This window comes from Phalacrocorax carbo, chromosome Z (assembly GCF_963921805.1).
Source record: "Phalacrocorax carbo chromosome Z, bPhaCar2.1, whole genome shotgun sequence".
In the NCBI taxonomy this organism is placed as follows: domain Eukaryota; kingdom Metazoa; phylum Chordata; class Aves; order Suliformes; family Phalacrocoracidae; genus Phalacrocorax; species Phalacrocorax carbo.
In genome coordinates, this window is record NC_087548.1 from 19,149,065 (window position 1) to 19,176,283 (window position 27,219).

General features: G+C 39.3%; 1 protein-coding gene across 1 annotated transcript; it reads right to left on the minus strand.

The window, feature by feature from the left end:
* Nucleotides 1–74: 74 nt before the first annotated feature.
* EMB (embigin) lies at nt 75–26,185 on the minus strand. Its single transcript, XM_064438236.1, has 11 exons — nt 25,740–26,185; nt 20,717–20,803; nt 18,568–18,657; nt 17,240–17,323; nt 14,794–14,968; nt 13,672–13,760; nt 10,065–10,192; nt 8,622–8,904; nt 7,738–7,771; nt 5,706–5,779; nt 75–4,593 (listed from the first exon to the last, which is right to left on the minus strand). Exons 1-10 carry the CDS (start codon nt 25,822–25,824, stop codon nt 5,722–5,724), a joined length of 1,113 nt encoding a protein of 370 aa, XP_064294306.1. The 5' UTR covers nt 25,825–26,185; the 3' UTR covers nt 75–4,593; nt 5,706–5,721.
* Nucleotides 26,186–27,219: the final 1,034 nt, after the last annotated feature.

Genomic DNA, 27,219 nt, shown 5'->3' on the forward strand with positions numbered 1-27,219 from the left:
AAGAAATGAGAGAGTCTGATTCTGTTTCTCTAAGATGCCAGGCATAAGTACACTCTCCACTTCATGGGTTCTTCAAGGTTAAATTTATTGGAATTACTTACAAGTACAATATCAGTTCATACTACTTATAACTACTCTCCTTGTTATTGCATATACATCAAACATACAGAGGCTATCCCATTTTCTGTATACATCTTAACTGCTCAAGCAAAACAATAGAACAGTTGAGTGAGCAGAGTATAAAATCAAGAATGTAAAATAAGGCAAGCGTGACAAAAGCATTAGATTCAGTAGTCTTTCACTAGAAAAATAGATTTTGCTGTCAAGTTTCCTCTGAAACTTTTAATAAACATACTGCAAAAGAGAAAAAATGAACTTAACCAATTCCTTCCTTCAAGGCACTGTTATATAACTTTTAATGTCAATTTTAAAATAATTCAGGAAGTCAACTGATAGAAATATTACCCGAATAATACAAAGCCCAAAAATCTTTCTTTGGTTAAATAAAAGGCTGAATGGAAAACCAAATCAGATTAAGTTTCTATATGGAAGAAAAACAATCATTATTTTGACAAAGATGGAACAAACATTACAAGACTTATAAAATTCAGCTAGAAAAAATAACTACTGTCAATGGTAAATATACACAATTAAAAGAGTTTTTGTAGCAAGTTGTAAAGTTTGGAACTTGGGTTATTTTTTCATAAAGAACTGTTTAAAGCATTATATTTGCATATTCTAGCACAAGAAATAACATGACTGCAAAACTATTTAAGACCAGTGGAGAAAAATTTTCCAAGGATGTACCTTCTAGTTCTCTTACAAAATGTATCACTTGGCTTTATGTTTTCACCTATGCAAGTGCTTAGTAACAGCAGTTGGTTTTCCGACACTGTAGAGAACTTCCTACACAAACACTCTGAATGGCACAGCTGAAAAAATGTTGTTTTGCTACAGATTTACATTCTACATTCCCTGTATGCATCTAATTGCAAGTCACCTCAGCTTCTGCTGTCTGTCCCTCAGGACCCCTGTGGAATACCTGCAGGTCTCTCCCATGTCCCTGCAACCATTCTCAACTGGTTTCTTCCTCGCTCCTTGCCCCTTCCTAATTTTGGGGAGCTCCCAGCAAAAACTGCAACATAATGTGGCTAAGTGTGGTCAGCCTGCATGTGCTGGGCAGCTCAACACTCAACTGAGGACCACTCAACTGAAACCTACACACACACTGAAGACACCAACCAATTTCTTTCTAATTTTAACTGCTCAGCAGTCAGTGTTGAAAAGTTTTGAGGATTAATTTAAAGGCAGAATATAAAACTCATTTTCTTTGGCTGAAAACAGAGGCACATGGATGCCAATTTCAGTATCAGCATCAATACTGATGGTTTTTTCCTCTCTTCCTCAAGATTGTGTGTGTCAATTGACCTATAGCTAATCACTTAATTATCCTGGCCCACTACTGGGTCATTCTTAGGTCTCCATCTGAAGGAGGTATTTATACAGTTCTATCCAAGCTCAGTCTGGAAACTGTTCTATTTGTCAAGCTTCACTAGGAATCTAGTCTCACAGTTGTTTGTGTCTACTTTGGACCTACAGAAAGGATAAATTTACAGTGACCAGTTTGAAGCACTAGGAAACAGCCCTTCAGGGTTGTTTCGCAGACTTTAATCTTTTCCTCTCAAATGGATAAGGCTTTTGTTGGTATGGAAACCAATAACATACCACCTCTTGCAAGAAAAGGATTTGATCTTGGAAGACAAGATTTGCCAAACAATTGTAATGGTTAGAGTCAGCCTGCCCATAAGTCAATTATTGTAGATTCATGTTTATTAGAACTATTTTTGTGGATCCTCACACTTAGCTCTAACTGCTGTTTGAAGAAAATATCTTACAGAGCCTTATGGCTCTCATTTGGTATCTCTTGGCAAATGAGGTGTAAAAAAATTATCACTTAGGGTTTTGGCTTTTTAAGATTGCCAAATTTTTTTCTGTTGAAGGCTATGTTTGCATAACAAAACAGACACACAAAGCAACTACAGTAGGAATGTTCTGAACATGTAAAACATGTTTCTCAAAACGTAACATTTCTACATTTCCAGAGCTTTCTATGTAGTATCTGGACTAAAAAATTAGGGTTTACACCTTTGAAGTTATGACCATTAATTATGCCCATTAGTTAATAGTTATCATTTAATATTATATATTAGTCCCCTCTGTAGGCGAACCCAAGGAGGTTTGAACCTTGGCAGACATGAGGAAATAGAACTACTTACCAAGAAGAAAAGACTACTTGCCAATCTAAAAATAAACAAACACCAAACCCCTTGCAGACATGGCAGGCAGAACACACTAGAGGCAGATCAAGACAAAACTACAATTACAGCAGCCAATAACCAAACTATCCAGTCCTGATAGGAGGAACACATCATAGATCTATAATCCATGCTTAATCCAGGTTGTCCAGTTCCTGCCTGCCTTCAGTGCAGCTCTTGTTTGCCAACACCAAAAAACCAGAAGTATCTATTTACATAATTTGCCTATGATGGCTAAGACTTCATACTACAATCTCAAGATCAGGTAGGAATGCTCAGTGAAGGTATATATAAGTTGTTACCATTTCAGATTAAAAGGCTTTTTTTCATGTAGTACCTAGCCTCCTTTTTGTTGCAAAAGATTGATTCTACGTTACTCAGAATCTAATTCTTAGATCTATGAGTAAGCTTACATTTTTACTACTGGATTTCCTACAAAAAATGTTTTCTACAAAAAATAAAATTTTATGTTTCAAACAATATACAGAAGTAAATATTTTCAAACTGCAAACATTTACTTGCTATAACAAAAATGCTGTTGTACCAATGATAACCTCATACAAAACCTGTAAATGCATTCTGGTTTTTATAGTGCATAGAAACTCCAAGGCAAAATACAATAAACACAGTATCTTAGCAAGGGAAGTCTTTATCAGTGTTCAGCCCTTACAGTCAATCACTTAATGCTTAATATACTCCCCATTGTTTTTTATTTGGGCTTTAACTTGTAGTTGTTAAAGCTGCAAAATAAACTATGAAAACCAAAAAAGCATGGATCAAACTGAGTTTTGTCCCATCTCCAACCAAACAGCCAGTGCTAGACTTTTCTAATCTTTTCCAACTCATAAGAACAGTAAAGTAGAAAAAATAAAGGGATTTAAATCCACTTTACCTTTTATTTTTCTGTGGTCATTTCTTAGAACACAGATAAAGGAATATTTTGAGGAAATTCTGTTCAGATTTTTTTCCTTTTGCTTCCCTAGAGTGTCCACAAATGCTGCCTATCTTTTCCTCATACTTTTTTGAGAGATGAAACTCCGAACTTCAAAGATTTTACTTTTCCCTTTCTTAAAATGGAAGTTATTTTTCTTTTGGATCAGCAAGCAAAGGCAACTAATGCAATCAACTGTTTTTCTATTAGCTGCACATTTTTCAATTCCTGAATGCATAATCTAACTAAATGGTTTTTAAATATTTTAGATATTTTAAATTCTGGCAACGAGCTCTTCTAAAGGAATATTGTAAGTCATAACAGCAGTGTCACAATTTTATGTACAAGAGAACTAGCAGTGTTGATGTTGCTTTAACCTATTACCCTGAAAATTTTAGCTGCTCAATACCTTCTCTATGCTCTGATGTGAGTTTTAGGAACAATGCTGTATGCTGCAAGAAGTAGGAGTACCAACCAGACAGGATGTATGACAGGAACCGTATATTTGTGAAATTTCTGAGTTCTCCAGAAATTATAATTGCAAAACTGGTTTTGCAGCACTCAGACCCTGTGGCAATTTCTGAAATAATTCCTTACATTTGTGGTTGTATTCTGGTGTGGCACTGCATCCCATTTTCTTCTTTTATCTGCTCTGAAATATTTAAGCTGTAGAGTATTTAAGGGTTTAGCCTATTTAAAATTACAATATAGGCGCACAGACATATGGCAGAACATCTTAAGAAAATTCGTATCCTAAGTATTCAGAATGTACCTACTATTGCTTTCTCATTTAAATGAAGCTAAGGAAAGGTAGAATGAATACTTCTACTGTTCAGAGCAAACTGCGAAACTAATTTTTCATTTAAATCATGACAAAGACTTCCCTTTGACCATTTCTTTGGTAAAAATGGCTGTATCACATCTGCTTTATCTGCAAGTAAAAGGCATTTCCTTTGGTGGAAACACTTTTTTGATCTTACAAGTCCAGCTTTATAACACTTAGATAATAGGCCCATTCTATATAACCCTGTTCCTTCAGTGAATGCAAGGTTAGTTCCGATTTAGGACATAAAAAAATCAAACACATCAGTCATAATACAGGAAGTCTGATCAGGTAAAAACTACCTTTTAGTAGTAAAATGACGAGCAATGTGACAGACAAAGGTCTAAATGCAGACTACATTATCGGCTGTATCAAATGAGCCGTTTCACAGGTATCTTAAAAGCATCTCATTTCTCTCAGGTGTAGAGGAGTTTATTTAGAAGCATAGAGGATGTTAAAAAGGCATAGCCACATACATCTTCTGTAACTTCAGGATGATTTCCACTTCTGTTGTCTTAAATCTCCTGAATTAAAAAAGAATAAAAATTTCCTTATAACATCAAGTCTATTATTTTGCTGTTAATATTTTCCCATATTTATTTGTAAACAAAATGTAAACTAGAATGAAGTTTAAAATTTTTTTTGAGCAGTCCAATTTGCAAATCTGAACCCTTAGTGATTCACTAAGTGTCATGTGCCAAAAGGCCTTTACAAGAATGGGACCTTAGATCCAATATGGGATAAATCCTTGTTTTCTGATATGTTACTCTTTATATGAGCTTTACTTGTCACTTGCTTTTTCTGTTCTTTAAAACAAACGGTATGGGAACAATCTTCCTCCAGGTCGATGGCTTGATGAGGAAACAGTACCAGCAGTGACATGAACGCAAAGTCACTCGCACCTTATCTTGAGATGAGAGATTGGGGTGCCAGATGCAGATGACAACTAACAAGGGGAAATAGCTAGTGTGTATAGGATGGGTCTCAGCTGACAGACCATCCTGACAAGCATTTCCAGCTGGCATAAGTAGAAGCAGCTGTAATTAGACTGTAAAGAGGGTAGAGAATCAGCAAAGTTCATTATATAGGTTCCACAGGGCTACATATCCTCTGCTTCCTTCTACCACTAATCCCTTCAGTCACCATCTACTAAGCTCCATCTTCTTTCCTAGGCTCCTATAGCCCCTTGTCTCCTACTTCTAGTACTGTCCCATTCCACGCTTGCTATTACACTCGCATCCTTCCTCCATAAACTCACTCGACACCCAAAATACAGCCAAAAGAACAGCAATTTTTTGCATCTCAGCACCTACCCTGGCATTTACAGAAACGCTGCATCAGTAGCTGTGCGATTAAGTAGGTTAATCTGGTTCCTTTTTTAAGGACTGCATGGGTGAACCAAACTATTAAACCACAATGGTGACAGCATTAAATTAAAAGGTTTAACTCACTTTCTTGCTGATATTACATCATAAATGACTAAACATTGTTTTATGTAAAAAAAACAGTTCTATTACTATGTTTTTCCCCACATCAAAAAAAAAAAACTGGGATAGCACAGTGAATTTCTTTGTCCTTGTATTAGGCTGCTCAAGAGAAAAAGTAAACTCTGGTCTCTGTTTCATCTCTTACCTACCTTTTTAGGAACCAGATTAAATTCTTCTCTGCCTAGCATTACTGTTTTCCAGACCATTGCTTTCTTCTGATTTACTGTAAGAAAGAGAAGTTCAGTTCTAAAACTCATTCCAGTCCCACAATCCAATCACAGAGTACATCTAAAATGTATTTTATTTTTCTCTTTTAGTATGTGAAGTTGTAAGAAAAAAATATTAAACAAAACTTAAGCAACCAAAATACTGATGCTATACAACTGCAATGCTATATACTATACTGCTTCAGCCAAGTAGTAAAGACAACTCAATCGCTTTCAGAAATCCCACAAAGTTCTGGGCAGAAGTTATAACTGTGATAGTACTCTCAGAAGTTACTGTTGTAACGTCATTTCATTCAGTGTATAGGATTGGTATACAAAGTGAAAGCTCAAATACGCAAGCAATATGCAGCTCAACACCCTCAGAACATGGGCTGAAACGTCCATGTGATTGTTCCTTCTGGAGTACCTATAACTATATGGTGTTGGTCACAATCAGGACTTAAATTATCTATTGTCTTGCTATAAAATTCTGTTTCTGAATTACTAGCCTCTCACCTAAAATATTGTTGGATGTGATGTTTTAATTATAGCCTCAACCAAGGTCAGCTGTATATTAGTCATCACTTAACATAATAGAGCAGAGAAGTTCCCTTTGGAGCCATTCTCTCTGCTACACAAATCTATCTTCTGAACAGCCAGTAGTTGAAATAACTTTCAGTTATTTAAATCAGGCAAGAAGTACATGGTTTAATAGGTTTTCCTTGTGTGTTTATCTAAGATAGGACTCCAAAGTATCAAGCAGCTGATCAAAACCACACCCCACATCTCACCACTCATGAAAACATTATTTCAGTGTGCTATACTGTGTTACAGTCCTATTGTAATACAGTTTCAGCATGTTTAAGAAGCAGACCTGTGCAATAAGTGCAATTATTCAATTTTCAACCCAAGACATATCCCCAAACACTCACTCAGCATCATAATAGCATACTATATTCCCAAGACATATCCCCACTTTATACTATAATTGAATTACAGCTTTAAAGCTGTTTAGGTAAGGGGAAAGCACTAAAATATATTTTCAGCTAGCACTGGAAAAAGGAATAGGGAAGTGAATACAACACAGAGAAATAAAGAAGGTCACTGCAGCAAGAAATTCAAAAAGGGAAAGACAGCACTACTCAGAGGGACAAAAAAGGGAGATAAATATGGGAGGAGAAAAGGAACTGAGGGGAGGAAAACTGGAGTAGACTGGATACATCCAAAAAAGGAACCACTAGACTGCATCTTAAAACAAAAGGAAAGTTAACAGGCTAAATGAAGCAACTGGGCTTCAAAGGATGGGCAGTGGGAGATAAGAATAGCTTATTTTAGCAAGCAAGACTTTAGAAATGCATCATCCTAAGGAGGGGGTAGCCAGCACAGGAGCACCAACCCTCAAGCAGCAGGACAGCAACAGAAGTGCCTACATCTGCTCCTTTGGCTCCAGCAGTGCAGCCATTCCTGTGCCCAGGGAGCCCAAACCATCCGCCCACTGGGAGGCCGCCCCGAGAAGTCAGAAATACCACCAAAGCAGCCAACACCACCAGCTCCCAACGCCCCAGCAACTACAGGCTTACATAGGAGAGTCAGGGCTTTGACCACACACAAGTGAGAAAAATGTACGTTAATATGGACAAAAAAGTACATACGAGAAAAAATTCAAAGTCTCCTCTGTAAAATTTCCACCTGAAAGGGATTTTCCTCATAGTTATAAGCCTTTTAGAATGAGTTTATAATGAGGACACACAGTACTCTCACAAAAAAGTGAGATTTTTTTAAACACCAAAATTAAGTGCCAGGTAGAAAACAGCATTCTGCACACTCGAATTAGGAAGTCTTAAGGAAAGGAATAAACTGTACTTTCACATTCATCATTAACCCTTACCAATCAGGTCAACAACAAGGTATAGTTTTATACAACACAGTAATATGCAAAAGAGCAAATATTTAACCATACAAATTCTTTACTTACAGTTGCTCAACTTGGTCAAATTCTCTTCCATCTTCTGCATAACAGAAAAAGGATTATATAAGGTCTCAATTTAAACAGAACTTTTCTACTGTTTGTTAATTATATTATTTGCTGTATGTGTATGCAAAACAATCTTATTTTTTCATTTTATTAGTTTTCTTGAATTTGTAATTCAAATTCTCCTCTTCCTCTATTCAATGGAATTACAGAATCACACACAGAATCACAGAATGGTTTGGACTGGATTACCTGCATGTTTGTCAAAAAGTTACTTTGAACAAGTTTCATTAAACTGATTAATACATATTGTGTTATGTATTAAATAAAATATATATGTATATATTATATAAATGCATATATGCATAACTATAATACTGTATATGTGTAACAGGCATATATATATAGATTTTATATACAGGTCACTTCTGTTTCATCTTGCGCATCTTGCTTTGCTCACCTGTGTGTGCCTAAGGTTCAGCAACCAACATTAGTGTATTCTGTTTTAATGCATTTTTCCTTCTTACTGAATTTGTTGACAGAAGTTTCTCCCATCAAGACTACTGACAGTTGCTTCCATTCCTAAGCATTCCCCAAAACAGTATAGCCTCTAAATTCCTTTGTCTTGTGAGGGAGAAAAAAAGGACTGTATCAAACCCTTTATGAGAAAGTATTGTTTATTGAAAGCATTTTGTACCTGAGTTCTAGACTCATGGAAGACATTTAAAAATCTATAACAATGCAATGTTGTAGAAGAAAGTATTTTATCAAAATACAGACGTGAAAGATCACACTGAACTTCATGTATGAAGTGCTATGGGGTCATAGCTTTCTACTTTTGGCTGCAGTTTCAATGGAAAGCTAGAAGAGACTATAAAAAGACTTACCTGCACGTTTCTCTTTCTTTTTCGAATACATCTCATAAAGGAAAACAACAGTTACTAAAACCCCAACTTCAGCCACAATTGCTAGAAAGGGTTTGAGAGGCACCATGAGGGATAGAACTTTAAGCTCCAGCTTTCCTTTACTTTTCCCTAGTTCAAAAGCAGCTTCACACCAATATACACCATCATTTTCCTTGGCAAGCTTCAGTATCTTCAGATGGGTTACATTGGCAGACATTTTATTAATTACATACTTGTCTGCCAGCAAAGAGTCATTAATGACAATCTGAAAATAAAGAATACATTACAAGTCTTATTAATGCAATGAGAAAGTATTTAATCAAATTATTTCGATTACTAACAGATAGTTCTATAGAGAGAGGTAAAATGAGTTAAGAACAAGCGGCATTTGTGAACCATGTTTAGCCCACTTCCAGGGGAAAGATTTACCTTACCTGACCACCCTGGTTCCTTTTACATTCAGTTAAGGAAATTATGCACTTTTAATGAGCAAGCTGTCTGACCTATTTTAGTGTATTTAAGATCAGATGAAAGGTACCCTTGACTGTATTTACTCTTCAGCTGTCAGGACCTCATGGCCAGGTTTCAGCACAGCACAGCATACGCTTTCAAGGAAGTTGAGCTGAGAATGCTGCTTCACTGGGAATATTATGTTGACAGTCTTACAATTCAATGCTACTCTCCAGCAGTATACAGGAGACAGATCTATTTACCTCCTCTCAGTTGACAGTGCTGCCCCCAGAAAAGGACTAGAACAAAGTGGCTATGCTTCCAAGGCTAAGGGGGGAGTCCTGAAAGGCAGGTATGTGAATGAGGAAAAATGCTGAGCAGGATTTTTTCCTCACAGCCTTTAAGGCAGGAGCTGAAATTAAGATTTCAGCTCCTTCAGAATCAAGTGGCACAACATTCTCCACCATGGGATAACCTTCTTCAGGTTCAGTACCCCAGAGAAGTCATACAGGCTGGAAAACACAGAAGTACATGTAGCTGGAGGAGGAGGAAGAGAAGGGACATGCTCCTGTTCTCCCTCAAGTCTCTAATACCTTACCTTACATATCTTTAAAAGAGTGTGCTGCTATGGTAAGATTTTTTCAGTATCAAGTAGTAAGATTTGAGCAATGTAGCCATCATCAATATAGTAAAGGCAAGTATCTCAAGACTCATCTGATTTGTTTTACTCATATCTGGGCTCTAGGAGTGGGACAAGGAGTTTTTGAAAAGAAACATCATACAAACCAGAACAAAAACTACATCCCTGTAATAATGAATACTTCTAAGTATCACAGATTATTTTCCATGTGCGGAGATTTACATTAACTCTAATGGAAATGCAATTTATAGCGCTTGAGTGAAAAGTCATTATACTTTACAAAGTGTCTGCACTTTGTCACATTGTTTTGCTTGGCCAACAGACGGAAACCTTACCTGTTCACTTCCATTGGTCATGTACCAAGTCCAAGCAATGGGAGTATAGCCACAACTTTTACAAATCAGTACAGCTGCATCTCCTTCATAACTGACAATGGGTTTGTCTTTTGCTTCAATTTTCGGCACTAAAAACAAATAGGGAAAAGTTCATCAAGTAAGACGTACAGGTTTTGATTACAGTATTACAAAGAGATAAAATATATTTATACTATACATATTTGTAGTAGTCCAATCATTTTCTTTTCCCATAAACACAGATGATTCTACTATCCATGACATGATCTAAATGAAGAGTCGTTTCAGGCTGATACTCCATACACAGAATTTGCACAGAAGACTACAGGAATCCTACTCTCAGTTGCTGTGTGATCTTAAATGTTGCCAGTTAATACTGAAAACCAAGCGATAATCAGATTGATTTCTACCCTTGCCCATTTCCTCTTTCCCTTCCTTGACAGCTGTGAGCTACATGCTTCAGTTCTAGTACACTACAAACAAACACACTATTCCTGCAATTTCACTCAGTCTGCAAAAACTGAAGAGATCTTTTCCAGCCATAATGCTACCACATAATGGTATCTAGCAAGTTGTGCATGCAGAGAACTTTTCTGTAATTAAGACATAACTGCAGTTTGAGGGAGCTCTGTAGTTACAAAAGCATTTTCTAAGCTGAGGTAATGACTTGTGGGTGCATGCCAGTAACGAGGACTTTTGGTCCAATCTTGCCAAGGACAGAACACGGCCACAAGAAACAAGACATCAGGTTATAACTTTAGAGCTACTTGTCCCAGCCATTATGACTCCAGATGCCCCAGAGCCTTCCAAGAGCAAAAACCTCAATAAAGCTGTTGAATATATTGAGGCATCGTACAGATATAGTTACAGCTGAGCAAATATATTATGATGGAGTACGTATTTCCCCTTCCCCCTTCTTTCCCTCTTTATAAGGATGTTTACTAGCACGTTTTCCTCAGATGCATTTAAATTTTACTTCAAGTTTCATTGCTTTATCTTGACCCAGTACACCATTTAAATTATATTGGTCACACAGGACTAAACAGGCCAAGAACTTGCTTTCAGCAGTTATGATAGAACAATTTGATATAAACTAAGATTGCTCTTGTTCCCTCCCCTTGCTGACTGGGTGAGCAAAATTAATTGCCCCAAAAAGTACACTTCTCATGAGTATTCAAACTTTAAAATTTCCATTCCAGAAATATATTTGAAATGAATTTGTTAATAACAACACTGCTTACAACTCAGAATTTGCTGCACCATACATCAATCCAGCCTCATTACTAATGAAGTCTTCTCATTCCATATGTATTTGTTTTAACCATTGAGCACTATCTCTTTAAAGAGCAGTGGCAGAGTATCTTTACTGCTCTTAGTAAAAGGGACAACTTTACTAACAACTGCTGCCACTTCCTTTGCAATTTTTAGAAGAGAAAAAAACAAAAGCAGGTTGGAAAAAGAATGGAACATGTGAAAACAAAATAAACCCTTCTAAGTAGCATGACAGATCTATGTGGTGGTCAAAAAGATTTAGCACACTGATAGCTGTGCTTTGCCACTGATAAGCATACCAGCAATACCTTTACCACATTAGCCATGATTAAGGAAATGAATATCCATCATGAGTTCTGGGATCTGGCTCTGTAACAGAGTGGTTAATCCTTGAATGTGTGCAAGGAAATAAAATGCTTTGTCCCACATATTTTTGGAAATAAATGGCACAGAATTTGGTAACAAAACACTGCTGCTGCACAAAAACCCGAACTATTGGAAGAGATGAACAGACAGGTGACCACACCAGCATTCACACCAATCAGATTTCCACACATGTTTAAGACCACAGTTGTTTTATACTGTATGTACCTGGACAGCTGCTTAAGCATCCCTCAAAGCGCAAACAAAAATTAATCTACTGTACCCTTGAATATAACTTCACACCATTCTAAGACACCTGTGAATGGTCTCCATGTTTAACAATTTGAACTTCCTATAAGCATCTCTCGAAATGCTGTAGTTTCTGCAGACCTGGGTAAAGCCTCAACTCCTCAAAATCTGCAGGGCTTTGCCAAGCCAGCAGCAGGGGGAAGGCAAGGACAGGCAACCCATCCAATAGTGACTAACGGCCTAGTGGAAATGCTACTGCAGTTAGTTACAGCAGTGATGACTTTAGCCACTGAGTCTATACCAACACATTACTCATCTTTCAGTTCAAGAATTGTTCTCTCTGCATTATTGACCGAAGATTCAAGGACTTCTTTTTCCCCATTTTCTTTACTCCTCCATTAATCTTGCAAAGTCTCAAGCCAGTACTTTTTATGGCATCAGAAGTGGCAGCATTCAACCATTATGAAGCAATTCTCCCATCTTCTTGTAATAAATCAGCCAGTCCTAAGCACTGTTCTGGAAAAGACGACTTCCCTGTTGAGACATTCCTGCCCTCACTGAAATAGTTATTGCATACTTTTGGAAGAATAAGGTCTCCTTTGACTTTTTTAATCTAAAAAGACATGGCTAGCCATTCCACTAAACCTTATCCACATGTTGACAGGAAAAATATATAAACATTTTTAGAGATTAAATATTTTTAGAAATTAAACAGTCTGAATAAACTATAATTTTGTCTTTCTTCAGTATTACAAGTTTGAAAGCAGATATCAACATTACTGTTCAAGACTTAAACATATGTGAGAGAGTTTCCTCAAGTCATACGACCAGATATCCCACTGAACAAAGGCATCTTGCAGCACTGAGAATTACAAAGCCCTGCTGGTTAGTTCAGATGGAGTTAGGGTAGTTATTTGAAGAGTTAGGATTTTTAGGAGCCCGAGTTCGGGAAGAACCCTTCTTATATCACAGACTGTGGAGTTTTCACAGATCAAATGCTTGCCTTGCTCTTGGCAAAATTTGGATGGTGCGAATAGAGAAGGGAATAGCTCTCATTAGATCTCAGCAGCCTGTATTTGTTTCATTTCCACATGTCTTCCATTCAACTGGATTTCACCTACTACTGTCCAGGGCAACATTATTGGAGAAGAGAACATAGAATAGAAGAAAGGGTGATCATTTGCTCAGTGAAGCACACTAACTTTTAATATAAGAACTGTTCTTATATTATGTAGAATGAAAAATGCACTACGGCAATAACTTGGTGTTTCAGAAATACAACTGAATTTGTTCAAAAACCTGTCTCCATTCTGCCAATTATTGCTCCTCTTCAAACAGCAAATCTCAGGCCAAACTTTCAAGTCACTGGCTCTGCTTTTTAATAATTTATCGGAGACCCCATACTTTCTTCCCACTTCCCAGAAAGTGATGAGTACTCACTCCTGCTGCAGGGATGGAGAGGGAAGGGGAAATCAGTTACTCATTTAGCAAAAAGTAGGCTTTTTTGTTAGCAAATTTTGCTAAAAAGGCTTTTAGTTTTCCTTCAAAATTCTTCTTCCCTCCATGCTATAGAAATGCCTTTGATAGCAAGTCTCACTTAGCTTGACCATATCACTCACTGATTACCAAATTAAGTTGCAATTTCCATACGATCCAGAAACCATATTAATACAGGTCAAGTGAAGCAAAATTTAAAATAACTTGCCTTGTAAATGAAACACAGCGCTGATTTCTTCTTCACCTTTCAGAGTACAACTGTAACTTCCCAGCTTACTGCTATCCAAGACCATCAATCTTCAAAAAAAAGTTTTACCAATTCACTTTTTTGCTTTTATTTTATTTCATCCTACAACCATCAGTGACTGCTAATTAACATTCTAAAGAAACCGGCAGAGATTAGTAGTGGAGCAGAGAACATACATCACCGAAGCACTAGGATTCAGGTTTAGTGCAGTAGAGAAACAGCATGGCATTTTTAAGAAATCAGAAGAGCACAAGCACACCTAGGAACATAAACATCATTTTCACCCTTGCTGCTCAGAGAAGGCCAAACATCTTCAAGCAGTATGACATACAGGTTACCAAATTAGACATGGGTTCACCACATTAACTATGTAGCATACAGTCTACAGGACTTCAGAAGAGATTATTTAAATGGTTTGCTCTTTCTAAAGCCAGTCAGGCAATGGCTAGCGTAGCTCCACACAGAACAGTTTTAAAAAGCAGTCATCTAATAAAGTCCAGCATCTTCTCTGCTGGCAGACTATACATTTCACATGCACTTGGAAAAAAGATTTACATTGTTGTATATGTGTACATGGAGTAGAATTTTTTAATCACAGACATTTTATATAAATATTTTATATAAATATTATTGATGTTAAGAAACTAAAACAATGCAGAAGTCACCTGGAGACTACCTGGTTAAAATTAGCATTGATACCTTTCAGACTTCTGCAAAGTAGCACTGAGGTGGAAAAAAGAATGCTAAAATACCTCAATTTCTTTTTCTATACTCTCAGACGGTGACTACTACTTCACTTGCTGAAAAGAATTACTGGACCTCAAGGAATTGTCCTTATTCTATGTTCTTGTCTTGAATAAACCTTGTTTTTCCAACACTAGAGGAAGAGCAGAAGCTCCTTCTCCAGGCTTGAGATAACTGCAACCTTTTACCCTTTCCTGCAGCTTAATATATGCCCATAATCAACATGTTAAATCACCGCATTTGGCTCTTTTCTAATATATACATGACTACTATTGAGCACTGTACATGCACGTGGTAACTCCTTTGAACCCACAAGTCAAAATAAAGAATGCTACTTACTGGATGCTCCAGCTGTTTTCAGTTTTATTGATGTGTCTGATTGTTTCATTTCCCCTCTTCCAAGTCACTTGAAAACTTTTCAAATGTGAATACTTATTGTCCAATCTGCATGAAAGTTCAATTCTGGATGCACTGTCCAAAGGGATATTTTTTTCAATGGAAGTACCAGAAACACCTAAAGGGAAGTTAAAAATTTTTTATGAAAAGCATGTTTCTTCATTCTTGCGGGAATAAGACATTCAAAGATTGTGTTTTACACATGCCAGATTACAGGTAGATAGTGTGCTGCTGTTTATTACCCTGTTGTTCCAAGGTAAGAAAACCTGCAAAATCAGACAATCATCATTTGACAGTAGTTTTCCTAAGCCGTAACTGAGTTATGCTACACATCCATTGCAAAAGTGACAGTCACTCCATTCTGTAGGCAAACTTACTAGAGAGCTCCAATATAGAAACATAGATCTTCATTTCACTGAAAGCAAGATAGACTTATACTTCTACGCAATTTAACCCATACCAAAATATATTAAGTAGCTAGCTCTCAAAGGCAACAAAGTCTGCTCGCCATCTAAACTTCCTTTTTGACTTCACATCTGGTATTAAGAAAAGCAGGATTTATTGGATTTAAAATATTAGTAAGCATATAAAAATTATATTAATAATATCAAAAAGAGTTAGACTTGTAAATATCTATAACCATCCAGGTTTTAGCCAGTTGTAGATTTTTATTATACTGTGAGATTAAAGGTAATGTCCTGTTACTAGTGAAGCTGATGATAAAATTCACAACCTTAACATTGCTGGATCTGGTCTTTCATACTACAGCTACTCAACTTCAAGCCAAATAATCTTCAAAAGGATTTATGGCTGCCTTAGCTTTCCTAGTGGGAAGACAGTAGAAATACAGTGTGAAAAACACTCCAATACAGTAGAAGAACCTGATACTTTTTTGCTTTTAATAAACTCCATAACCATCAGATGAGCACACACAAAAAGTAGGTTTCAACAGCAGATATCCTCTCCAATCCATACAAACAGCCTCATATAAAAAACATGTCTGACTTGGTATCTTTCAGCACTGACATTTTATTTCATAACTGGCCTTTTAATTCACACCTTCTATATAGAGCTGCAGTTAGTCAATCTGAATCCATTCCAGGCCTCACCTCAATCCTAGACCTACCACATAGTACTTGATAGTCAAAAAAGTGCAGCTGTATTTCACAGCTAAAATTATTTCTGAGAGAAAAGGAAGTTTTAACATACAGCTCACTGACTTAGTAATGCAAGTCATACCTAAGAAGCAGTGAAGTCTGGCTGAAGCAAAAGCACTGGATACTCCCATAGAATATTTGAGCTTTACTGGGTCTGGCAGAGACATTTACAGCCTACAGAACAGCACACCCAGATCTCCAAGTCTCAGCCAAAATATTACAGATCTGTTGAACTGGAGTTAAACTTAGAGGTGCAACACCTCAGTCTTTCATAGCTCTGCTATGAAAAGTCAGTTACTGCAACTCATTTATTAGAGCCATTACACTCAAATAAGCCAAGCATAACTCACCTTGCAGAGGTTGTTTACGATCAAAGTAATTTTGCAAATGGAATTGGCTTCCCAGTAGGGAAAGTTTTACAGTCAGATTAATTACACTGGCTAAAAACCAAATCCATACCTTTTGAGATTATTTTTAAAATAAATCCACACTTTATAAGAACAGAACCTGAAAACCCTATGCTGTTAAGATTAACCACTAGGCAAGACTGATATCTGGGGCATCTCTGTACCAAGTGTACATGTACCAAGACAAGAAACAGACACTACCTTAAGTTTTCTGCTAGAAGAAAGTATAGCATAAACGCTGTGCAATTATGCCCTCGAAGTATCATACCAGTACTTTGCAAAGGAGTTCTAACTGGTCTCAAAACTCCAATTGAGAGATATTTCAGTTAGATCAGTTTCTCCAGTTGTCCAGGAAATTAGTTCTTAATGTTTATTTGGCAACTGGGAACTTCACATCTACTTTAGGAAGAGGCTTTTTGCCTTTTCTCCATGCTTTAACTCCTGTGATGCTGCAAAGCTGACTAACACCCGCTAGTTAACAACTACTCTTGCTTACCTTGTCTCTTCAAGTGGATTCACTAGTGTAAAGAAATTGTCACTTGAATTCATTTGGGGAAACAGATAGCTATGAGTTGGTTTTACTTCTCATTTTAATTTTAAAAAGTAATAATCTCATTCTCCACTGCAAAATAGTTACCTGAACACAAAACTGAATAGTACAACAAATTTATTCATCTTTTCTTTTACTGAGCTCATTGCTTGCTCATTGTAAGCTTCTTATCAAGAAGTTGCCATCCTAGATACTTCTACAACTTGTACAAAAGATTTTGAGTAATCATAGCCATTTAATGTAACATAATTGGAAGAGAAAAGTAACACACTCACCAGGTAGAAGCACTTCATACTCCACAAAAGTGACATTAGACACTTTGGTTCCCTGCTTTAACTCTGGTGTGGCAAGATCTGGACCTAACAAGGTTGTGGGGGAAGCAAAGTGATGTGTTATGATCCTATAAAAGTAATCGCACAGCAGAGTGTCAATATGGTACTGCAATTGTTTCTTACAGTAATCTTGGGGGATAAAAAGACTTTGCCAAATGCTGACTCCTATGGACATCCTTTCATATACTTTGTGTGTTAACAGCCAGAATCTTAAGGTAGCAGTGTTGTGTGGCCACCGTTACCGTAACTATACCATTTTAGAAGATGGCTTCTAACTTTAATATGATGTTGTAATTGTGAACATCAGTACTCCGAAGAGGTCGTAACTATCTATTTCACAGCTTGATTCAAAGGGTCACCTATACATGTGGCTTTTCCTAGAGCTTACAGGGGGTCCTTGAACTGTATAGGACTACATAAATGTTTAAGTAGAGCTGGGAAAAGTAATAAGATTAGAAAAATAAAAAGAAGAAACAGAAGGACACAACACTGCTATTCCCAAAGCCACTACAATTTAACAACACAGCCAGAAAGCCAGAGGCAGACTATCTAATCTAGATGCAGCTCTAATGAATGCAGGGGCAAAAAGACCCTGTGCTCCACTGGAACATTGTCAGAGTCCCTCATTGCTCCACAGAACTCCTGTTATACTGCACAGAATTTCCTTCCACATACAAAGAATATCAATATTGACCATCATCTGCCTGACTAAAATGTACTCCTTGCCTTCTGTGAGGGAAAAATACATTTAAAAGGTTTAACACGGCCAGCAAAATCCCTTTTCTGTAGGGCTATGAATAGCATACTATTCAGAGACTACCTTTACAAAGCTCTGCAACACTTGATACAGCTGTTAGGCAGGCAACTGCAAGCATATACAGCCTGTTCCACCACTATATTTGCTTTCATGCTCTGTGTATTTCAATGGATGTAGCCCAGCTAAGGAAACATCACCGTTCCACATCTAGAGACATAATTGTTTCATTAGTATTGTACTGTTTGAATACAGGTTCCTAAACTGACATACACTGTGGGAGAAGACATTAAATTATGCTTAAAGGAAAGGTCAATTCAATTAAGTTATAGCAACTTCCATTTTTTCAGTATCCACAGTTACTTTCTATACAGTTTTAAACATCAAACTGTTTGCCTCGGTAATTATCGAATATATAAATTCTCTGTAACTACTTGACTAAAAAATATGAAGGTAGAACCTTAGGGTAACCAAAGTTTAACAATTTAAGTAGAAGACAACATGTGATTGCTTTTACCAGGTGTAGATACATTATGTCCACAAGTTGAATTATTTGCAGGGCTTCCCTGACTTCGCCAGTTGACAGTTTGCATAGTTATCATGGGCTCTGAAAAGTGAAAACACAAACCTGTTAAAAAAGTTAATTTTCTTTTGATTTAGTGATGAACTCTGCCCATGGCGGATAAAATACACGAAATGTTTTAAGCCACATTCGACATGCTTGCAAAGTAATTTTATTGTCAGTTATTTTATAATGCATTTCAGGAATATATAAACAGTAGTTACTGATTGAATCTGCCTAATCATACAGCACTATAGGAGAAAGTTATTCCAGTTTTTGTAGAAGAAAGGGGTTTCATAATCTCTCCTGTTCATGGATTCAAAAGGTTCCCACTCACAGTTGGGAAAATAGAGGAAATTGGACTACAGCTTCAGTCTTCCCACAGAGAGAAGCACTGGTTTGTAGAGTTGATCACTGTGTAGTAGAAATAGTATCTCTGAAAGCCCAGATCATCTCAGAATTAATACCCTTCTCTTTTCCTGCATAAAGTACTGAACTTTGAGGTAAAGTTCTTAAACACACACCTCTCCCCTACAGTTAAGAGTAGCTGGTTGGGCTGAAGGAGGTCCCTGCTCGTGGTTTGCCTCTAAAGGTCTCCAAACAAGTGTAAGCAGATGTACCACATGCCTCCCAAGTTGCTGGCCCGTTCTGTTTTTCTTTGTCAACATGCCAGCTTACAACACAAGGAATGCTATGCCAAGGGCAATCAGCCTTTTGCCTGGCTAGTTCCATCTGCCATTTCATACCTTCCCTCATGCTTCAACCAGTTTAAGTAACAATAATCCTGTATATTAAGGTGGATGATGTGGAAGAACTGAGCTTCAGGCTAGTTCATTTGGTGGTTGTTGACAATACACTGTTGCCACTCTCAACTACGAGTCCAAAATGGCTTTTTAAGCAAAAAAAATTATGAAGCTGTCTCCTAGTACTAGACAGTAAGTCCTTTTCCCCTAGAAAAGAGCACAAGCCTTGATCTCTGCCTGATAGAGAAACAATCTAGTCCAAATGTTTACCCCTGAAATAACACGTGAAGGCTGAAAGCATTCTGGACAATCTTCCTCTAAGCATGCAAACACCTTGACAGCACACCACGATTGTCATGGATCGCCTGAGTTTATGTCAGTCTAGTACACACATCACCTGGTTTGTTACTAAAATCCCTCATAATGATAGATTCAGAAGGCACCAGTGCCAGTTCATATTGTACTTATCTATCCACAAAAGATCAGACAACCTTTAAAATGTCTTGCACACTAACAGGATCCTCATACTAACTTCCTTCCTCAATTCACATAGCAAATGGAAATAGTCAGGTGAGGCTACATCATACAAAATACTTCATGTATTTTAACTCATTCATATATGTGTGTTTATGTATGGAAAGCATTATTTGAATCTACTAGCTATTGCAGTCCTAGTTCTCACACACACTGTGCTAAAAAGCTCTGAAGATAAACACCAGGTAAATTAATCAAAGTGAGCTTTGGTCCACCACTGAATTTCTGCTGCTCTAGTGCTTACAGAGAAATGAGATATGGGAATCAACAATAATCAGTTTCTTCTTCTGCCTGGAAGTTATTCTCTGCTCCCTATCTAAACCACAATTAGGGTCGAGAATATGGTGAATAAACTGTGGGGTGGGACAAAAGGGTTTGACACATCCATAATTTAAAAAATAGATGACACTAGCAGGCACAACGATGCAAGGGCATTATTGTACCTCTCACTAATACAAGAGGACTCCTCACATAAAAAATTATCAGGTGTAAGTGCTAGAACAGAACCTCCTGCAATGGTTCTAGTTTTGAAATTGTCCCCTCTCCAAGGTCATTGCCTGCTTTTATGGCATATACACATACGGGCAAAAGACTGTGCAACTGACAGTTGGACAGCTTTCTCCCCAGTCTTTGAGATGCCTATGACACTTAAGCTCTTGCAGTGGCTTTAAAAGGCCTAGATAATATATTTACTTCTATTTCTTATGAAAAGTCACAATCTTATTTCAAAAGACTTATTTAGTATGAAAATGTACACTCTACATGGTAACTTAGGATCACTAGGAAAAGTTATTATAGCTTTATGTGTACTGAAATAAAAGAATTACCAGAAGATGACTCATTAAGTCCAGCTGGGGTCTTAGTCAAAGAGTTTGCCTGAGACTGACTGGCATCTTGTGTTGTCGCAGCTGGATCTAAAAAGAAAAAAGGGTTTAAAGAATCTTTATTCTGTCTGTGGAACTGGGTTAGAAGTCTCTAGCTCATGAAAAGATTTCAGACAGAACCTCCTCACCTCAGCCTACTACCTCCATTTTCCCAAGTTCTGAGCATATCCAGACAAAGTGTGCAAAACTTACTTATTAGTTCTTTAGTTTACTTTAGGCAAGAAAAGATTAAAGAGAGGCAGTATTTGACCTGTAATTTCTGTATACAGATCTTCTCTTGTAGTTAGCTTAGAGTCAGGCAGAACCATTCTTCAGAACATTCCAACAGACCAATAAACTTTTTAACCTGTATTCAAACCCTGCCTTGTTTGTGGGCTTAGACCACCACAGCCTATGACACTGGCACTAGTTGATTATTTTTAAACATAGATTAGCAGACTCACCAATAGAATAAAAACCTTGTTACAATATTATATACCCTGTTTAGAGATGCAGTGAACAACCTCTTTGCCTTCTATTATCACCTTGGTGAGCAAAACAAAAGGCATCTCTGTCAAACAGACTTCACCAAGTAATACTAATAACTATTTCCATTTTCCTTAAGGACACTGCAAATCTGATTCTGCTCCTATAACACCATTTTTGTAAAAGCCAGGCAAGACTCTCGGGTTTTGTTTTGTTTTCTTGACTGAAGAAAGGACAGCAGGGGAAGAAGCAGAAGACTTGCTTAGTTTGCATAAAATAAACCCTGTTTTTTCATGTGCTTAGGTGTTCCAGGACATATTCTGCCATAGCAGCAGGATGCACTCTTCCTCAGGCTCAGGCAATCCCACAATAGTGGCTTTTAAGTGATTTGGCCAGTAGTTACACAGGGGGAAAAAAAAATGACGTGTTCTGCAGGTGTAATTAAAGTCTGGGAGGGGTAACAAGCTCTGCTGGACATCCAAGACAGCAGCAAGCACAAATGAAAAGTGAAAAGCTACATTATACTTCAAGTGTGTTCAAACTTGTTGAGAACTCTGTGCCTTCAGCAGAAGGTAAAGTCAGCACCTTGCCAGTTCCTACAAGTGAACAACACTACTAACACTCCTACCCCATTTCAGCACTACAGGCATAGACAACCTACAGACTCTCCCACTGGCACCTGTAGCACACAGTTACTCCAGACTATGTCAGAGTCATGCCCAGTTTGCACCATCTGCTTTCTCAATCCGCCCATCATACTTCAACCAGTCTGGATCAAGAGTAAAACAAGACAGCGAAAGGATATGATTAAGAAATTAAACATTAGTGGTTCTTAACAACAGGCTCTTAATTTCTCATACTTTTTCATACCAGTCCACTGGTCCCACAGACACATGTTCCCTCCCAACCCTTCACCCAAGCAAAGAACTCAAGAAATCTGCTGTCTGAGTATCTGCTGGCTTATGACCCAGCCAGCAAGAACACCGATTCTTATTCTTTGCTTGACAGAGGCGCTGAGAGCAGGGAGAGCTATTATGCTTCTGATATTCATAGTAAGGTTGAAGAAATGTCCATGAATTTTTATATCTGCAGCATCTTGAGCCGTTCTAAGGATGTCATGGATCACCTGACTGTGTCAGCTTAGTAGATGCATCACCTGCACAGTAATTAAAATCCCCAAAGATGATAAATTTAGAAGGTGCCAGTGCCAAGCTGCACAGCAGCTCTGTTACCTCCCTGCAAGGAAGCCAGATAACCTGCAACATGGTTTGCATACTAATAGGGTTCTCACCTTGGCTTTCTTCCTTGATTCACATACCAAGTGAAAACAGTCAAGTAGTGTTATTTCTAGTCATCACTGCTTCCACATCTTGGCTTTTATATGTCCATATGTCAAACTACATAGCACAGGGACAACATTGCACCACTCTTGTGCTCCAATAGACCTGCTGCATAGCATCAGAGACAAAGGTGACCCAGCACTGCATAATTAGTGTCATCAAGCCACCCAGTGATGTAAGCAAGTCAGACAGAATAACTTCTCAAACTATTGAGTCATGGCTGCACATCTCAGCCTATAATTGATTTGCATTAGATTTAATCAATAGTGTGGTAGCTTGCCGAGTCCTTGTTGCCCTGATCTCTATGCAGAAAGGAGTAGATGAGTGTATGAGGTCATTAATTTATTTTTCTACCTTACCTCTGTTCCCTACTGTTGCCACTATTTGGGGGATAAAGTGTGGATGTACCATACCTGTCACCACCAGAGCAATTTCAGACTTTAAAATCTATTTCCTCTTTTTTTTCAGCCAGAAAAGTAGCTGAATAGGAAAAGGTTGGTATAACATTTGTTAATTTAATATCATTAGTTTAATGTTTTATTTAATGTCAATTAATTTAATATCCATATTCTACTTTGTGCAAGTGTACAAGCATTCAGTAGCATCCAAAACCAGCCACCAGAACCTCCTAGTGCCCCTAGAAAAGGGAAAAGCTGCAGCCTGAGCTCTCCGGAGGTACCAGAGGGTCCGCATGAAAGACTTCCAAATGCCCTGACAGAAGCCCTTCCCACAGGGTAAACCAGAAAAATCCAACCTGGAAGCAAAGCCTGTAAGAAATTAGGTGTATCCTCTACTCATACAAGTTGGTAGACGAGATGTGGTGCATTTGCTTTTCCTGATGTAATCTGGCAGCACATGCTGCAACAAAATTAGGCAACCACAATGACAACCAAATGAAACCGCAAACTTAACAACAGAGTTACAACAATTAGAAATTACCCTCAATTCAATAAAGAACTAAAGTGATGGTTTAAGTTTTTCAAAACGATTAACTAAACAGTTACAAGACTAAAAGACAAAAGTAACTTAAGAACTCTCCTTAAACTACTTATCTAAAAAAAAAAATCTAAGAGGCCTCTTGTGGTATCTGCGTGACCAACTCCAGAAGGCTGTGCACCCTTCTGCAACTCAGTCCTTGTGCACCTAGTACTCCCCCCAGTTGCTTTTACTGCAGGCATTTGTTTTGATTGAACAAATCTGCTGAACACCCACATCTCCAGAACACGTACTCTTTCTGCACTTCACTAGAAGGCCATTTTAGTTCTCCTCCCTCCAAGGGAGCTTGAACTTCCCTTTGCTGCACCTGTGCTGATAGTACCCCCGTGCTGATACTACCTGTGTTTGACAAGGTTTTTGCACATTTTGTTATCAACCAGTGGAAGAGTAAAATACTCTTCCTCATGCTTAAATCATCAGAAATCACAGTATGAAGCCTCCCTACCTAGTTCATACAAATATGAAAGCACTTCTTAAAAGCCTGACAAAAAACAGCCTCACTGTATACAGATAAAGGGTACTAAAGGTGGCTCATTTCTGATGTCTGCTGAAAACCAGACAAAACATCCACCACTTTAGGAAGATGTTAGATTTGTGAAAATTTTGGAAACAGAAACAGGGGGTTTTTGGTTGGTGGTTTTTTTTGTTTTCAGATTAAGATATAATTTTACTGATGGCTTTACATAAACTTAGAATTGCTTTGACCATCATTAGGTACAGTTTCCAGCAGAAATAGTGATCAAAAATAAATAACATGTGGCTAACCTGCCTTAATGTGACTCATGTTCCTACAAGTATCAGGCCATTTACAGTCACGAAACTTTTTGAGCAATGAAATTAATTGTTAGAAAGGATTTCAACTTGTGTGAGTGTACATACACATATTTGTTTTAAGGAAGCTTTAAGAACTACAAAGCATGTATTCCTCTGTGTGCATACATAAATATATGTATTTTATACAAGCCTTGAGAACTGCAAAACACATTTTTCTGTCCTTTCACATTAGGTGAAACTACTACAAATTTTACAGAAGTTATCATCACACAGGGAGCAGTATTGCCCTTCTCAGCGTGAGGAAGGCCAACAGGGGCACGCACAAACATGTAACTACTTACATACAACATACTAAAAACACAGCTAAACCATTGACTGGTTAATTAAAGCCACAGCAATAATGTTCACATACATGTATCGACAGAACTTTTGGCCTTGGCAAGACATGCTCAAACAATTACATCTTGCACAGCTGACACCAGCAACCTGATATTTCCTTCTGTTACCATTCTGTACTACTCTGCAATGCTTCAAAAACAGGGAGTAACAACAAAACTCTTCTAGTTTTAGAAATGAGCTCCTGTTTCCTTAGAAGTGGCTGGCCAGCTCCTGCACTGCTGAAAACCACTAGCCGAAGAAAAGGGCACAGAAGGCTCAAATCCCTCCTCCCCCGTGGATTTAAAAATGTTACATTTAAAAAGATATTATAAAATCCTCCAAGGAACATTCCTCACAACCTGCTAAGGATACTGGTATTTTAGTAACTTAACTTGCTAATTTAGTTTTTTTCAGGACTTAAGTCATGCTTTACTTGATAAGGATAGCGCATAAGCCTCGACCTTCCAAGTCCTGCACCTGTGAACTAATACATCCTCCCGTCTGTGGGGCAGAGAGCGGGAGATGGTGTTAGACCGCAGGACTGGGCGCCACGGGAGGCGGCTCAGCACCGCAGCCGCGCACCTGCTGCCCCGCGGCCGCCACGGGCGGGGAGGCGAGGCGAGGCGAGGCGAGGCTCCGGGCCGCCGAGCGCTCGGAGGGCAGCGGCCGAGGGAGCCCTACCTTCCAGCAGGCCTACGAGAAACCCAGACGCTTTTTTTGAAGCTAAACACGAAGGAGCACCCATGGGGAGGCAGCATGGGGAGCTGCGACCCCGGGGAGGGTCGGGCCCGCCAAGGACAGGAAGCACCTCAGCCGTTCGTACAGGCAGGGCGGAGAGACAGCCGCCTTGGCGGGCCAGCGCCTCCTCGCGCGGTGAGCCGGGGGGATGCTCCGGGGCCCGGAGGACCTTTGCTCCGCCGCAACGCCCCGGCCCCCACCGCCCCAGCCCACCCCGACGCCGGGGGCGGTGTGACAGCCGCCCGGCGCAGCCCGCGAGCGGAGGGAGAGTTTACCTGTGGGGCTCCCGCCCGAGAGGCTGAGGCAGAGGCAGAGCAGCACCAGCTGCCCCGGGCGCTTCCCGGAGCGGGCGGCAGGCATGGTACCCACGCCGCACTACCGCTCCCCGCAGCGGCTGGCTCGGCTCCGCTCCGCTCCGCTCGGCGCCGCCCACGGGCAGCTGCCGGGGAAGCCTCCAGCGGGCCGGATCGGCTCTTGCGAGAGAGACGGCTGCTGCAGCAGGGACCGAAAACAAAGCAAAGCGGCCCCAAATCTACGAACAGGGCTAACGTAAGGTGACGGCCAGTAGAGAAGGGGGAAAAAGAAAAAAAAAAAAAAAGGCCGGGGAGCCGCTGCAGGCGGGGAGTGCCGGCCGGACCGACGGACCACCACTCCTCCTCACGAGGAGGACACGCTACCGCCGGCAGCTAGCGCTGCCCCGGCGGCCTTTATGGGGTGGGGCGGAGGGCGGGCGTGGGTGCGCACCGCTGGCTAATCGGCGGCGGCCTTGGCCGGTGCGGCCGCCGCCGGCGGCGGGAAGCGGACGCGCCGTCAGCGGGGCCGGGCGCGGCGCCTTGTTTCTTTTGTCGGGGCACAAGCGGCTGCTGCCGCGGGGCTGTCTCAGCCCGAGCAGCCCTCCGAGGCAGGCGGCCTCGGTAGGGTTTGCCTAGAGGAGGCTGCCTGGGGCAGAGCGCAGCCTCTCTCTGCCCTTTGGCTGATGATCTTCTGGAGAGCCCAGCTTTGAGGGTCAGTGGCTCCAGGGCAGCTGGGTTATACTGTACGAGAGCTGTGGCTTTTCACATCTCTCTAAATCTCTTGGCTTGGGCAGCCATGCCCGGGGAGCACCATTTCTCACAAACACCTCAGGACTTTTGAGTAGTGCTTGGTGCTTTAAAATCACAATTTAATTGCTTAGACTGTTACAATCTATATATGTACATAGATAGTAAAATCATTCCTATATGTAGTATATGTGCATTTCTGTTTGTTACTTAATAACTGAATTTGGATATTGCAGCATTAAATCTGGCAGGGTGTCATTCTCTGAAGGAGAGTCTCCATGATGGGGTGCTTGCTGCTTTGTCTCTCCTATCTAGATATGGTTACTTCAGCTAATGCAAAAGTTTAATTGTGTGTAAGGCTTGTAAAAATAATGCAGAAAGGTCACTGCCTTTACATCATCTTAGCTCTCTTGTGCTGGTGGAGCTGTAGGAGTTTATGCAGAGCAGGAATAAGCCAAATGCCCTGTGTGGTGATTTTCCAGCATTGCTTGTGTTTATGCTGCCATCCTTGTCCTCCAGTACAGTGTCCTTCAGGTCAGAATTTCCATCATTAAATCTCCCAATTACTATAACTAATGGGAAAAGACTGGGAACAGGATTGTTTTCTTAAGCCCTTGCTGCATCTCACAGGAAGAGTCAGGATTCCTGCTGGCTAAATGGGACCTTCTGTAGGTAGGAGCATTTTCTGGTGTTGAAAGAATGAACACCTTTCATA